This window comes from Acanthaster planci, linkage group LG04 (assembly GCF_054643075.1).
Source record: "Acanthaster planci isolate LZ-2023a linkage group LG04, COTS_SCS, whole genome shotgun sequence".
Lineage (NCBI taxonomy): Eukaryota > Metazoa > Echinodermata > Asteroidea > Valvatida > Acanthasteridae > Acanthaster > Acanthaster planci.
Window position 1 is genome coordinate 9,011,640 of NC_141780.1, and position 17,053 is coordinate 9,028,692.

General features: G+C 42.3%; 2 protein-coding genes across 4 annotated transcripts in view; one reads left to right on the forward strand and one right to left on the reverse strand.

The window, feature by feature from the left end:
* Positions 1–12,468, reverse strand: part of LOC110974872 (G-patch domain and KOW motifs-containing protein-like) — a 41,537-nt gene extending 29,069 nt beyond the window's left edge. Inside the window, exon 1 of one of the 3 annotated variants that reach the window (XM_022226788.2) lies at positions 12,170–12,468. In XM_022226788.2, the coding sequence (XP_022082480.2) occupies positions 12,170–12,330 (161 nt within the window). In that variant the 5' untranslated portion in view covers positions 12,331–12,468. The remainder of the gene's footprint in view (positions 1–12,169) is intronic. The other 2 variants (XM_022226791.2, XM_087135819.1) reach the window with 2 other exon arrangements.
* Positions 12,469–12,482: 14 nt separating this feature from the next.
* The window catches only part of LOC110974871 (uncharacterized), a 102,048-nt gene continuing 97,477 nt past the window's right edge, over positions 12,483–17,053 (forward strand). The window contains exon 1 of the mRNA XM_022226785.2: positions 12,483–12,564. Within this exon, the coding sequence (XP_022082477.1) occupies positions 12,544–12,564 (21 nt within the window). The 5' untranslated portion in view covers positions 12,483–12,543. The remainder of the gene's footprint in view (positions 12,565–17,053) is intronic.

Sequence of the window (17,053 nt, forward strand, 5' to 3'; positions counted from 1 at the left end):
CCCATATTTGCCTTAGTTTTAGTGATGTGATCCTTGAATGTGAGGGACCTGTCAAGTGTTGCCCCTAGGTAGACTGGCTTGGTGATGTGTTGCAGCTGTTTTCCATACCAGCTAATCCGTAGTTGGCGGTTGCCTTCCCTGTTTATAAGATGAAAGGCAGTGGTTTGTGTTTTGTCTGGGTTGGCTCTAAGATGATTGGTGGCATAATACGGGATGAGCAGGTCAAGGGCATTGAAAGGGAATCCTCTACTTCTTCAAAAGTATCCCTTTGAGATGCAATTCAGAGGTCATCAGCATAGAGGAAGCGTCTAGTGTCTGGTTGGGTGGGTTGGTCATTTGTGTAGATATTAAACAACAGGGGGGCGAGCACACTCCCTTGTGGAAGTCTGTTCCTCTGTGTCCTCCATCTACTCTATCTGCCACATAAGTCTACAAAGAATCTGCAGTTTGACAGCATGTTACAGATCAGCTCAGTCAGCCTGACATTTGAGGTCATCTCATACAATTTCTTGTTGAGGATTCGGTGGATGACTGTCATATGCTGCAGAAAGATCAACAAAAGCAGCACCTGTGATTTTCTTGTTCTCAAAACCATCCTCAATGAACTGTGTAAGATTCAGGAGTTGTCCTGTGCATGATTTTCCAGGTCTGAAGCCTGCCTGCTCGGGGATATGATGGTCATCCACAAACGAAGATATGTGGTTAAGAAGGAGGCGTTCAAACAGCTTGTACACATGGCACAGTAAGGAAATTGGCCTAAAGCTCTTAGGGACTGCAGGGTCTTTGCCAGGTTTCGGTAGAGCAATGACTCTTGCTTTCCTCCAGGTCTTTGGGATCTTGTTGGAACTAACACATTCGTTGACCATATCAAGAAACCACCTGCGTGCACCTGGTCCGAAGTGTTTGATCTGTTCTACTAGGGCATCATCAAGACCTACAGCCTCGTTGTTTTTCATAGCAGTCATTGCACATTTCAAGTCACTGATTGTAAACGCTCTTGTGAAACCTGTGGACTCTTGTGAGGATGCATTAGCAGCTATAGGGAGCTTAGCTCTCTGACGACAGTGGTTCAGGTTACCTCGACTATTCAGGAGGAGTTGGTGGGCAACCTGATCAGCGGTGACTTGCGGCCTTGGTTGCAACAATGTGTAGTCATTTCCCAGGATGCGGATAGTCTTCCAGGCTTTCCTGCTACTTATGAGTCATATCTGTGTTTTTGATGAGCCCTTGCCATTTCTTCCGCTTTTCTTCCATGATGGAGCTACATGTAGCTAGGGCTCAATGGTGTCATCACTGAAAGGATCATCCTCGAAGCGCAAGATGTAGTCATCACATAACGCCTCAGACTCATCTGTCAGGCCCTGGATATACCTTGTAAAGCAGCCACGATGGAAACTGTGTCACGATGACGAGTTGATTGATTCTACAAAAGCATCATAGTTGCTTGGGGTAGAGGGAAGATCTGAAATAGTAGAGTCTAAGTCATAAGTGAAGCCCTTCCAGTCGGCTTTCTTGAGATTGAAATATCGCCTAAAGGGGACAGCACAAGGGGAAATGACTGCAGTGATCTTGAGACCCATTGGTCGGTGTTGTGTATGGGGAATCGGGTCCAGGACAATCTTCTCACACTGATTAGCCATTTTACCTGATGTGAAAAGCAGGTCTGGGTTGTACCCTCGTCTTCACCGTGAGCTAGTGAAAGAAGGAGGAAGCTTAGCATCATGAATGAGAGACAATTGGTTAGAGTCTGCCCAACTCTCGACTAGCTCACCATCTTTGTTAGTTTCAGCATAGCCCCAGTTGACATTATGGCTGTCGAAATCTCCTATGGCCACATTGATGCGACTGCTGGTGGCATCAGGGGTAATGTCAAACATGATGGAAGGAGGTTTATATACTGAAGCAACAAAGCAACGATATAAGGAGTTACTATTTTTTTAAATTGATAAATTGTCAATAATTAACAATTCCATTGTCATGTTGTAATTTAAGGTATGAAGCATATGAAGAGCACACACATGACACAAGCAGCTACAAGTGATTCCCAGGTTTCAATCACTTGCTTCACATCCCCATCAACATTGTTATCTCAAGGTCAGACTGTTCAGCTGTACAGATCAAAACAACCGAGGCAGAAAACCATCTCTGAAGCTCTGATAAAAGATCTCATTGTTAGATGTATTCTTCCAATTTCTCTTGTTGAGAATCACTATTTCAGGAACTTTATGAGAGTACTCGAAACAAGGCACTGGTATATGGTTTGTTGCAGAAAAAATTTCCTGTAATCATGGAAGAAAAGTTGTAACCAAAAAATTGTAACCAAGCGCAGCAGTGCTATATTTATTGCCTAGTTCACAGTACCATGTTTCTGCTGAAATGCACATTGACCTATATTGAAAGTAAACTGTCATGCAAGACTTTCTAATATTTTAGTTACCATTGCATAACACTTAGATGCTTGTTGGGTTAATGTATTCTCCATATTTCTATTTCTTTTGAATACTTGACATTTAAAAAACATTAATTGACTTTTACAGATTTATGCCATTGACTTGGTCCAGTTTGACCAGTGTCCTCGTTCCAAACTATGTGTGCTTTGCACAGGTGCAGAAAAAGATAAAGCAGATGTTCTGGATGACAAGTCTGTTTGGCAAGATTTACAGGAAGAACAAGAGGATGAGATTATGCAGGTTCTGGACAGCACTTGCAAAACATGGTTTCTTGTTTCACATAGTTTGCAACTTGTTGTAGGTGAAGGATGAATGAAGAATACAAAATAGGGGTGTGCATTTGCGGGTATTTTTAGAACCGGGTACCCGTTTTTTGTTAACATCGGGTATCCGGGTACCCGGAAAAGAGATCACTTAATAACAAATGGCACTGCACGCGACCCGTTGGACCATGTGCCTGAAACACGGTTCATTTGGTACACAGGCAGCAAGCAGCACATTGTTCTAAACGTCGGAGTTAATCTCACCTACCTTTTTATCAAACGAAATTGTTACCTTCAGTTTGTAAATTTTTTTTGGGGGGGGTATATGAAACAGAAAAACAAATCCTCACGAGGAACGTCAAAAAAGAGGACAGAGCTGCAAACCACCTACGTGATATACGCACCTGTAACCGCTCAAAGGAAATGTCCCGGATGCTGCATGACCACATACACGCGGAACGCACGTGGTGCGCACAAATGGTGAGCGCTGGTTGCGTCACGTGCGGACCACATCAGTGCTATGTACGTTACGGGTTAAAAGGCTTTAAGTTTTATGTACAAAAATACCACCGTAACTCGAACAATGCCCACACTATTATATCCACTTATTTTGAAACTGCCACCAAAATGCTTCAAACGGCGTTGAAAGTATCGGAAGTCTATATAGGGTTAGGAATCATCGCAAGTTCATTTCTTTTCCCACGAGGACCAGTTGTATGCACATTGCATAAATCAACGTAGTTGCAAATGTAATCCTGGCTTTCAAGACGCTGAAACTAACCTGATTGCAACGCGGGCCCAATTGTAGTCCCTTTCAGGCAGTCCAATCGCTGACACTGCAGCGGCCATGTGACCGCAAAAGGAAAGGTCATGTGACTACACATAGGGAAGCCCAAGTGAAAAAAATAGCAGCGCTTCACGTTGTTAAATGACTAAGCGATACGAAAGTTTTGCCACATGAAGGTACGTACCACGATGAAGTGGTTTAGTTTAATAAATACTTTTTTTCAGGATAACTCTATTCCCTGAGGTTCAGTTGTCGGGATTTTAATGTATAAGTACTTCGACAAGTGATATTTGAGTGGCCAATTGTATTATGACTTGCACCTGTCAACATTTCCCTTTTTTCGAATGACAAAATACTTAGATTTGAAATGCTTGTTTAAATACAGAAAACATCATTCCTGCTTTTTTTGTTCAATTCCTCATCCACTGAGTCACTGAGGAAATTCATGTTGCTTTAAATCAAAAACAATTTTGAAACAGCATATTTCTTGGTATAAAAAACTAAACTGGTTCTCTGACTCTTTGGGTTTGTAAAGCACATTTAGTGCTTTGGTTACAAAAAGAGGCCAATCAACCGCACAATTTGTGCGTGATCACTACTTACCGCACGCCGTGTGGAGTCCCAGTACTGCTGGAATATCACATAGTCCGCTCTCGCTTCGTCGGCAATCCCGACATAAAGTAATTTTCATTCATATTGTTTTATTTGACAAAAATAATATTAACTCAAACAGTAAGCACTACTAATTCCGCACAAAAGTCATTAGGCCGACAGGGTTTGAAAGTTACAAATACAGTCATGCAAGTGAACATCAACAGCGCTTTCACCTCATAAGACAAAACTCCTTCGTCTCTTGTTCATATAGGTTTGGTACATTCATTTTCCTAGTTACGGATCGCGAAAATTATTCAGTAAGACTGCAGCTAAAAAATCCTCAAATTCGAGTGAAATATGGTCAGAAGTCAACTTTGTGTTTTGGATATACTACCATTTTTTTTTCAAAATCTAAGCTAATCTAATAGCTAATCTATTTGGACTCACAGGATCGATCGACCAAAGTGACGATGACACCTTTCCTCGTTTTGGATCGGTTTAGGATCGAGACAAAAACGTCTTCACAAATAAAAAGTAACCATACGAAAAATCCATTTTCAGCCCAAACCATTGTAAAAAGTTGCTTTTCTCATAGAGAATCTTTTAATTTTGAGAAAATCAGATGAAAAATAAGAATTCCAATGAATTGAAAAGGTAGAAATTGCGTAAGCTTTGACTCGACTTTTCAACTGTAGAGTGAGCTATCAACGTTACCCTCCCCGTGCCGCAAAGTTGACGAACCCATTACGTCACATACATTTCTGCTGCACCCGTGTAGTTGAGTTCGCAACGACTTTGCGTGGTAACGCCGCGTGATCCGAGAATGGGGGAAAAACTTGCAGTTTTCGGTAAATTAACAAAAACGGAAACTCTAAAAAAGTCATTTTGATTACGCAGACATAAGATGCAAAGGTTTATATGACCATTCAATTTAAAGAAATATTTACATGTAAAACCACACGTAGCGAGTGACCTATCGCCCGTGAATTTTAGTGGTTTTTTCACTCTTGTGAACTAGGAAATTCCGGAACTAGGAAAACGACTTGCGGTACAACAGGCGGAGTGGGTAACAAAATTAGCTGTCGATCTCCGAATTCAAGTTTCATGTATGACCGCGGGACCGGGTTTTCAGCGGCACGGTGGTTTTCCAGGAAGTCTGCCCTTCAGTAAGAAATTTCACGGACATTTTATGCATGGATGTTCGTTTCTAATTTATTTATTTTTTTTTACGGGTACCCGGCCCAGTAAAATGGAACCGGGTTATGAAATCGACGGGCGGGTACCCGGGTACCCAGGTACCCGGCACAGGCCTAATACAAAATGTCTATCACAGGCTCTTACCAAGGCCCAGAAATTTGCTTTGTTGCTGCACATGAGCACCGTCTTGAAAGAGAGGTTACTTTTCCTTTTTAAGCCCAATAAAAAGTTTAGTTTGTGCAATTTCTGAGAAGTTGTTATTACAAGATAATTAGCAAACTGTCTTCAACATGTAATAATTTAAGGTTTAACTTTTGGCTGGAAGCATTTAAGAGCGATAGAAATAACTTTTGCATTAACCAACCTTTTTCCAAAGTAATACTTTTTTGGTTTTGAGCTTACATGTATATTATAAAATGCACATTAGGCCTACACAGTTAAAGATAAAAGGGAAATGTATAACAAGCACTGCAAAGCAAAACAATCTGTCAAAATACAAAATATCCAGCTACATGTATTTTAATTAATAAAAACTACCAAACTGGTTATATTTTGCCACTGAGTTTAGGGTAAAGGAATGAATTAAGTATGTACATGTACCTGTGTAAATTCTTGTGTCATTTGATATGCATCTTGACTCAATAATGAATGACTATGAAACTTTATATGGTTTTGTAGGTTTTATTTATCATGCCATGTTTTCCGGAACATGTATTTCCTGTCAACAGAAATTTGATGATTAATGAAGCGGAGAGTCAGTCAGTCCAGAGACCCATTCAAGAATCAACCGAGGAACAGGCAACCGACTCAACTGAGATGAGTGAAAGAGAAGATGACACTCCCCGTCCCAACCAAAAAAAGTACTGGTACCTCGTATGTTGGTCCATTACAAAATGTTTGCGAAGAAAAGGAACGCTAGTGGGGACAAAGTACCAGTCACTATCAGGTCACAGATGTCCAGCTACCTGGACTGCATCAAAGACTGTGACACGGCTGTTGCAAGTGGGGCCCTCCTGTTCTGGACCAAACAGAAGTTATCATGTCCTGAGCTGCACAAATGGCACTCAGAGTACCAAGTGTCCCTGCACAAGGAAGAATCATCATGAGAACACATCAGGCAAGACTGGGCGTGGACAAAAAAAAACGAAAGAAATGGAGGCAGCATTGGATATTCCCTTTGGATCCACATCACCCATTACTGCCTGCGTTTAGGAGAGGGCAGAGCAGCACTTGACTGGTGTGTAGGACCAAGGGGCAAGGGAAGGATGAGCTTTGTTCCGGTGTTTGTCCTCTGATACCATCGTGTCCACAAACTAGTTTGTAAAATGTCTTTCCCATATAGGGGAGGGTCTGTAGTTCAATTTCAAGTCCTCACACGGGAAAGTGTGACTGTGTCTTTATCAAACAAGTCAGATTAAGTTGTCCTTAATGGCAATCCATAAATCTAGATTATGCAGAAGGATGATGAAAAACTTGAAAATACATGTACATGTAAGTCTGATTTCAGAAAATGAAAATTGAAATTTTGAGCATCCGGAGATAGAAGATCACTCTGAGAAGAAAAGAACTCATCATAGTAATGCCTCACGGGAGCAGAGTATTAACATTCAGGGACGGGACCTCAGCGTGGACACAAAAAGTATTCCGATATCCCAATACATTCTCTGGCTCAATGAATGCAAGCATTCATCTCAAAAGCGAACAAAGCCGTACCGAGCACGCCTCTCCATTTCAATCACATCAGGCGTAGTCAGAAGAGAAAACCTGCAGCACAATTGTCACAAAGCAATGTAGGCCTAATATGTTGGACATCGTAACAGTCACACGCCCACATTGGAAAAAATCGTGCCTGCATTGTGCAGGCATGGCAAGACTTTGTGGAAGAGGTGATGGGAATAGATTTGCAAGCATACTCCCGGGGAACCCCTTGGAGAAACCCCACATTATGGGATGACAAGGGGCATGTAGAATCTACAACAGTACAAAATCTGGTGGATTCAGATACCCGGGATGTGGACTGGAGAGATACAATGGTGGATCTAAATTCCAATGGCATTATCACCGAGGCAGCGCCATAAGTGATGTGGAGTAGGCTAGGAGATTGCGATTGTCTGGGTGCCCCCGTTGACAAAGTCTCAAGTGTCAGTGGGTTCAGGCAGGTAACGGTAATTTGAGGTCAGCAGTTGAGGCGTAGGCACATCTCCCATAGGCCACCTACATGTACGTTGAAAGCAACAACACTGTCGAAGTCCTATACTTTCCCCAAACTGATTCTAAATAACCCACACAAAAATCATGCAATTTGCACAAGGTGATCTTTGAACAACTGAAAAGGTGGAACATAAACTATCTTCTTTGATAAATCATTAATATTTAGTATGCAATAGAAACTTGGTAGAACTAAGAACCAATCTAATATGTGCTGAGGTAGTTACGGTGTATTCACACATGTGAACAGTAAGACATCTGAGGCCAATATGCAGTGTTCTCAAGTAGGCCTGTGCCGGGTACCTGGGTACCTGGGTACCCGCCCGTCGATTTCATAACCCGGTTCCATTTTACTGGGCCGGGTACCCGTAAAAAAATTTAAAAATTAGAAACGAACATCCATGCATAAAATGTCTGTGAAATTTCTTACTGAAGGGCAGACTTCCTGGAAAACCACTGTGCCGCTAAAAACCCGGTCCCGCGGTCATACATGAAACTTGAATTCGGAGATCGACAGCTAATTTTGTTACCCACTCCGCCCATTGTACCGCAAGTCGTTTTCCTAGTTCCGGAATTTCCTAGTTCACAAGAGTGAAAAAACCACTAAAATTCACGGGCGATAGGTCACTCGCTACGTGTGGTTTTAAATATTTCTTTAAATTGAATGGTCATATAAACCTTTGCATCTAATGTCTGCGTAATCAAAATGACTTTTTTAGAGTTTCCGTTTTTGTTAATTTACCGAAAACTGCAAGTTTTTCCCCCATTCTCGGATCACGCGGCGTTACCACGCAAAGTCGTTGCGAACTCAACTACACGGGTGCAGCAGAAATGTATGTGACGTAATGGGTTCGTCAACTTTGTGGCACGGGGAGGGTAACGTTGATAGCTCACTCTACAGTTGAAAAGTCGAGTCAAAGCTTACGCAATTTCTACCTTTTTAATTCATTGGAATTCTTATTTTTCATCTAATTTTCTCAAAATTAAAAGACTCTCTATTACAAAAGCAACTTTTTACAATGGTTTGGGCTGAAAATGGATTTTTCGTATGGTTACTTTTTATTTTTGAAGACGTTTTTGTCTCGATCCTAAACCGATCCAAAACGAGGAAAGGTGTCATCGTCACTTTGGTCGATCGATCCTGTGAGTCCAAATATAAAAGCTTAGATTTTGAAAAAAAAATGGAAGTACAGTATATCCAAAACACAAAGTTGACTTCTGACCATATTTCACTCGAATTTGAGGATTTTTTAGCTGCAGTCTTACTGAATAATTTTCGCGACCCGGAACTAGGAAAATGGCTGTACCAACCTATATGAACAAGAGACCGAAGGAGTTTTGTCTTTTGAGGGGGAAGCGCTGTTGATGTACATTTGCATGATTATATTTGTAACTATCAAACCCTGTCGGCCTAAATGACCTTTGTGCGGAATAAGTAGTGCTTACTCTTTGAATTAAGAGTATTTTTGTCAAATAAAACAATATGAATGAAAATTACTTTATGTCGGGATTGACGACAAAGCGAGAGCGGATTGTGTAATATTCCAGTGGTACTGGGACTCCACACGGCGTGCGGTAAGTAGTGATCACGCACAAATTGTGCGGTTGATCGGCCTCTTTTTATAATCAAAGCACTAAATGTGCTCTACAAACCCAAACAGTCAGAGAACCAGTTTAGTTAAGTTTTACACCAAGAAACATTCCGTTTCAAAATTATTTTTAAATTAAAGCAACTCGAATTTTCTCAGTGATTCAGCGGAACTGTGGATGAGGAATTGACCAAAAAAGCAGGAATGATGTTTTCTGTATGTACTAAAGCATTTCAAATCCAAGTATTTTTTCATTCGAAAAAAAGGAAATGTGGACAGGTGCAAGTCACAATACAGTCGGCCAATCAAATGTCACTTGTCGAAATACTTTTGTATACATTAAAATCTCGACAACTGAACCTCCGGGGAATGGAGTTATCCTGAAAAAAAAGTATTTGTTAAACTAAACCACTTCATCGTGGTGCGTGCCTTCGTGTGGCAAAACTTTCGTATCGCTTAGTCATTTAACAACGTGAAGCACAGCTATTTTTTTCACTTTGGCTTCCTTATGTGTGGTCACATGACCTTTCTTTTTACGGTCACATGGCCGCTGCAGTGTCAGCGATTGGACTGCCTGAAGGGGACTACAATTGGGCCCGCATTGCAGTCAGGTTAGTTTCAGGGTCTTGAAAGCCAGGATTACACAGTTGCAGCTATGTTGATTTATGCAACGTGCTGGTCCTCGTCAGAAAAGAAATGAACTTGCGATGACTCCTAACCCTATATAGGCCTAGACTTCCGATACTTTCAATGCCGTTTGAAGCATTTTGTTCGCAGTTTTTTTAATCAGAAACTTCAAAATAAGTGGATGTAATGGTGTGGGCATTGTTCGAGTTACGGAGGTATTTTTGTACATAAAACTTTAAGCCTTTTGACCCGTGACGTACATGTACGTAGCACTGATCTGGTCCGCAAGTGACATGACCAGCGCTCACCATTTGTGCACGCCACATGCGTCCGCGTGTACGTGGTCATGCAGCATCCGGGACATTTCCTTTGAGCGTTTGCAGGTGCGAATATCATGTAAGTGGTTTGCAGGTAACAATTTCGTTTGATAAAAAGGTAGGAGTGATTAACTCCGACGTTTAAAACTATGTTCTGCTTGCTCCCTATGTACCAAAAAGAACCGTGTTTCGGGCACATGATCTGTGCAATGCCATTTATTATTAGGTGATCTCTTTTCCGGGTACCTGGGTACCCGATGTTAACAAAAAACGGGTACCCGGTTCTAAAAATACCCGCAAATGCACACCCCTATTCTCAAGAGGTGGGACCCAAATTCCAGTTTTTTGGATACTTGTTTTAATTTTTTCTGAATTTCAAAACCACTTATCCGAAACCAAAACCGAAAATGAGCGACTAACCTTACCGCAATGATTACTGCCTTTGATTGATACTGGAAAGAGGTATTCCACTTGATAGCATGAAATCACAACAGACTGGCTGCTTGTAAACACAAACACGCCGCTATATCATCGCACAACAATCTAAATTCAGCCAGTGGGTACCTCCGATCCGTAGTGCACACATTTATCGACTTGTTACTATGATCGGGATACCTTGTGAGGGCCGAATCCTGCATCCCGCGTGTCCTAAATTCTGAATTATCCCATGTCGCAACTGCAATAATGAGACTTCAGAAACCGAATTTTCCTACATTATAAATGTGTAAAATAATTTACCTTGAAATGGTCAATTTTGTAGTGAACTTTAAGGACGAACAATATTCATCAAGTAAAAAGTTCAAAACACAGCTGAGCACATGCAATTACATGTACTTTCCATCCTGTGCTGGTTGCCGTCGAGGGCACGGCCAAAACAAGACAAGCAGTTTTGGCAGGGCAAATACAAAAATACCTTTCTGAGAAATTTATGTGTATACTTAAAACTGGAAATAATAATAATTTGGCAACATATTTACATACATGTATCCGGCACCCTCAAATTTATACTTAATATTTTGCCAGGCACATGCAGAGCAACTTTTTTGGACATAGAAATTCTTTACAATGACAAGTCCTAGTCTGGTTCTGCACCAACAAACATATAGTCATTGTGACTATGTATTCATAAGGTGGGAATCAGACCATTTCACAATTTCAGACTTATCCCTTAAAAACCTTCCAGACCCACAAGTCAGAAAAAGAAAATTCAAAACTCTGTAATTTAGTGTTTGAGTCAATATCAAATTAACAAAAGAAGAATATTCCTAATTTTCAGGGGGGGGAAAGAACAATCACTCAGATTCAAACCCAGCTAGGAGCAAGTCATATGATCTCTAATCCAGTCACTGGGTCCCTTATTTTGCCACTTACTGTACTGTAAGTCGCAAAATTAGGGACCTGGGAACTACATGTACATGTATACGGTCATAGATATTAGATTGCATGTTATTCACTAGGCCACAGACCCTACTCAGATTTGGGGTAATTTACATAATTCAGTAGCCATTAGTATTACTCAGGATGCATCAAAGATGGTTCTGTTTTCTCATACATGTCATACTGTAGCTGGCTCAATCAGCTACATTTGTAAATATCGGTTAAGTAATTTTTATTGGTGCCCGCTAGATATACGCTAAGAATGGGCCTATCTAGCTCCACACGTAGAGCTATGGATCGCTCTCTTTTGAAATCTGCCTCTTTTCTGTTGCCATCACAGCCCTACATGTACTTTAAGGCATGTTTAAAGTAGGCCTATGTCATGTTAGCCCCACACGTTGGGCTGTAGTTGCTCTCTTTTACAATCTGTCATGCATATGCCTACATCAGAAAATATACGCTTTTGGAAAGCTTTAGGATGCTCATATAAAAGTCCAAACTCTGAGGAATACGCCGGTGTAAGTAAAATTGTCGAGTCATTCCCATTTCGGAAGATATTAGGATTCAACATTTGTGACAATCCTGCTGTATGGATTTCAGGCATTAAAGACATGCCTTGAAGTAGGGCTGTGGTGGCGACAGATGTAAGACTCAAAGAGACAGATTGTAAAAGAGAGCCACTACAGCCCTACGTATTACGTCGTGTACATGTACGTGTGGGGCTGATGTCATGATGTAGGGCCTATGTTATGTACGGTACCTTTTAACTTCTCTTCCTTCCAACGCGTGAACAAAATCGGTTTCCTGATCGTTTCCCCCAACTGCACTCGGGATATGAACATTTTTGTCCAAAACAGTGGATGTTTTCTTCTTTGAAAAAGAGAAAGAAACTTTCATTCCATCTTCCTTTGGCTCAGCCATTAGGCTGTCTCCGTTCAATCATGTCAGTGACATGTCGACACTGCACATGTACTACTTCGTCCCATTCCCACCATGTACCGCAGATCGTTTAGCGCCGCCTAGCGGCAAGATGGAAAACTCGGCCAGAGAGGTGTAATCATTGATCTCCACTATCTCCATAGGATATTAAGGCGCCCTCCATCTTGTGCACTCACGCGGTTCATCGGTGAGGACATGAACGTGTATTGTATGCAGGTATGATGTTTGCCTGGTGTACTATTTTATGGTGTACTATTTACGACAAACATTTCTCTCTGTCTTTAGCCTCCTTCCAGGCGACGCAACTACACGACGCGACGGAACGACGGCTCCCTTGCGTCGTGCCGTCAGGTCGCACCGTCGCGTCGTACTGTCTGAGATCCTTTCCATGTTGCATTTATTGCCGCCTAAACGTCGCCCCTTCCGTCGCCCGTCGCGTCGTACCGTCGTGCGTCGCGTCGTACGTCGTGTCGTGCATCGCGTCGCCTTTTACGTCGCCTGAAGCACGACGCGACGCACGACACGACGCACGACGCGACACGTCGTGTGCTGTCGCCCTTTGCTTCTTGGTGTTTATAGAGGGCGCCTTTACTGTTTTCTTTTATTTCCTCCCCCGTACTTGCATAGTACGGTACAGTCCACAAATTCAAGCTCCATTGAAAACAGTGTAAAATCGGCACTGTTCAGGGCCCAATAACATGGATACCAACTTCCTTGAGATTGCTGAAACACAAATGAAATTATTGTCTGGTCCCTCATCTTTTGATTTCCTTTCAATTTTTCAAGTGGCAACCCTCAACCTTCTTGGGCACTTAGGGCCATTTTTCAGCTGTAGTTTTTAGCCATTCTGCTCTCATAGGACAGCTCAAAGGCCCAGGCAGTTGATCCTGGCAACGATTTACACGTTTTCACCATTTCAGGGGCAAAACAATCCCCTTTTGTCAGAAAAATGCTGGGCTGCTACTTTTAATGCTAATGCACTGACCAGAAATTCTCACTTGAATAGTGGACTGCGTGCACCCAGTACATGGCATTCGCTCTTTGTACGCTGCCGCCATGGGCATGCAGAGCCTTGAACTGACACTTTTTGAAATATTGTCCAATTGTAGAGTATAGATGGCAAAAGCACTAACGCAGCATCATGCCAACAGTTACTAAGCAACATAGATGGAAAAAGCTGCCAGATCGAGGCTCTGCGTGCCTATGGCGGTAGCGTACAAAGAGCGAATAGGTAGCAGGTCTTGTTTCAAAAAATTCATGCTTTCTAACTTTGTGTTTTCATTAAGAGTGAGTTGTGGAAGAAAAGGTTTTTTTTTTAATCAAATGTAATTAGAAAGAGCGTCACGACCAACTATCAGCCTTGTCCCCAGGAAATAAATAACATGAGCCACAACGTTGTTTTAACTTTTCCTGCTCTAATTTTGATCTTCCTAATAATTATGTAATAAAATTAATTTTGTTCCCCTACTTTTTGAAATCCTAACTCCCCCAGACTTAGGTCATTCAATTTGTATGGGTTGCTTGGCACTGCGTGTGGGCAATTGGTAGCAGAACTTGCAACCAGCCACAAGAGTCCTTCAGAAGGAGATGATAACTTCCCTAGCTAGTGACCTTCCACACTTCACTTGACTACTGGACTGAACAGAGACCGTTCTGTTGTCTCTCTGTGATTTCTCCTTCCATCGAACCTGCCATACTTACAAATTCGTCCCTGTCCTGCTCTAGGCAAAAACATTACCAGTGTAAGCCTATTGAACCACACATGCATACCTTGTTGGACAGGGGGTGGCCTGGACCAGAGCCACATGAATTCCGTTCCGAAACCTGATTTAGTCGAGGGGAAGGAAAGACTGACGTGCACCTGAACCCTAAACATGATATAGTCCAACACATCTTCGCCGTCCATTCGAGCTCTTTTTACTGCAAGCCTTTCTACTGCAAACTCTACAGCTACTTGCCAAGTCAAGACAAGCCAAGTCGTCCCAACTTCAGCAATAGACCGTCTTCAAGCTAGGCCCTTTTTATTTTCACTGCTAAGTCATAATTTTTCTGTTAAATAGAATCCCTGTTTTCTTCTCATTATTAAAAAGATGCTTTCTCTAACGTGAGGGTATTTGTATTTTCGTAAACCGTGCAAAATCTTTTCACTATATTAGCCGGAAACGAATTAATTCTCACTGGTTAGCTGATAATAAAAGGCGTAAACTAGTAAACAAATAAATAATTTAAGTAGGTGTCATGATTCTCATATTATGTCCGCTACAATATTTCTAAATCTATTCTAAGATACAATATATAAATCATTATAACGTGCTTCCTAATGTAAGATGCGGATCAGAGGAGAAATTATACATGTGTGTTGCCAAACAGAGTTGAAAAAAAGACACGGCCGCAATGATAATAGCGTCTGCATAATGTTTTATTCAGAAACATGGACTAATATCATTGAAAGTGTGGTGCTGATGAGGGTATTTCGAGGACGACTGGCCTGATGGAAGACTACGACGGAATATTCTGAGGGTATTATAGAGCAGGCTCAGGGGTAACTTCCTAAACCAGTGGTCAAACTTGCAGTCATACAATTGTAGACAAATTGTCTGGGGAATTGGGAGTACTACTTAGAAATTACCGGGATGGACCACGAAGAAATACCGGTATCTATAAGATTACAAATTTACCACAAATGGGAAGTGCGTCGACGGTATTAAAAAGAAATCATTTGCTGGGTTTAAAGAGTGACGAATTCTGGGCTTCCACTTATATGAGCGGGCAGTTCCTACATATGCCGATTTTCTTTTTGCTGTTTTTTCTTTTTCTTAATAAAACATGACAGAAATTAATCCTAATCGAGGAATGGATGAGATAAAAACAAGAACAAATCAACACCAAAGAGTAAATAGCATGTACTTCGCAAGCATGGGGGACAGAAATGAAAGAAAACAGTAAAAGCGCCCTCTATAAACACCGTAAAGCAAAGGGCGACAGCACGCGTCGTGTCGTGCGTCGCGTCGCGCTTCAGGCGACGTAAAAAGCGACGCGATGCACGACACGACGTACGACGCGACGCACGACGGGCGACGGAAGGGGCGACGTTTATATGGTGTACTATTTACGACAAACATATCTCTCTCTCTTTAGCTTCCCTCCAGGCGACGCAACTACACGACGCGACGGCACGACGGCTCCCTTGCGTCGTGCCGTCGGGTCGCACTGTCGCCTTCTTGCCATTACTTTTGTACACACACGACGCGTCGCGTCGTGCGTCGCATCGTGTTGTCGCCCGTCGCGTCGTGCTGTCTTAGGTCCTTTCCTTGTTGCAATTTTTCTGCCTAAACGTATGGTGTACTATTTACGACAAACATTTCTCTCTCTCTTTAGTCTCCATCCAGGCGACGCAATCAGACGACGCGACGGCACGACGGTTCCCTTGCGTCGTGCCGTCGGGTCGCACCGTCGCCTTCTTGCCATTACTTTTGTACACACACGACGCGTCGCATCGTGCGTCGGGTCTTGCCGTCGCCCGTCGCGTCGTACCGTCGTGCGTCGCGTCGTACGTCGTGTCGTGCATCGCGTCACCTTTTACGTCGCCTGAAGTGCGACGCGACGCGACGCACGACACGACGCACGACGCGACGCGTCGTGTGCTGTCACCCTTTGCTTTACGGTGTTTATAGAGGGCGCTTTTACTGTTTTCTTTCATTTCTGTCCCCCATGCTTGCGAAGTACATGCTATTTACTCTTTGGTGTTGATTTGTTTTGTTTTTATCTCATCCATTCCTCGATTAGGATTATTTTCTGTCATGTTTTATTAAGAAAAAGAAAAAGGGCAAAAAAAAAATCGGCATATGTAGGAACTGCTCTCTCATAATAAGTGGAAGCCCAGAATTCGTCACGCTTTAAACCCAGCCAATGATTTCTTTTTAATACCGTCGACGCACTTCCCATTTGTGGTAGATTTGTAATCTTATAGATACCGGTAATTTTCCGTGGTCCATCCCGGTAATTTCTAAGTAGTATTCCCAATTCCCCAGACAATTTGTCTACAATTGTATGACTGCAAGTTTGACCACTGGTTTAGGAAATTACCACCGAGCCTGCTCTATAATACCCTCAGAATATTCCGTCGTTGTCTTCCATCAGGCCAGTCGTCCTCGTTACCTTCATCAGCACCACACTTTCAATGATATTGGTCCATGTTTCTGAATAAAACATTATACAGACGCTATTATCATTGTGGCCATGTCTTTTTTTCAACTCTGTTTGGCCACACACATGTATAATTTCTCCTCTGATCCGCATCTTACATTAGGAAGCACATTATAATGATTGATGTATTGTATCTTAGAATGGATTTAGATAATATTGTCTATTGCTGAAGTTGGGGACGACTTGGCTTGTCTTGACTTTGCAAGTAGCAGTAGAGTTTGCAGTAGAAAGGCTTGCAGTAAAAAGAGCTTGAATGGATGGCGAAGATGCGTTGGGCTATATCATGTTTAGGGTTCAAGTGCACAGTCTTTCCTTCCCCTCAACTAAATCAGGTTTCGGAACGGAATTCATGTGGCTCTGGTCCAGGCCACCCCCTGTCCAGCAAGGTATGCATGTGTGGTTCAATAGGCTTACACTGGTAATGGTTTTGCCTAGAGCAGGACAGGGACGAATTTGTAAGTATGGCAGGTTCGATGGAAGGAGAAATCACAGAGAGACA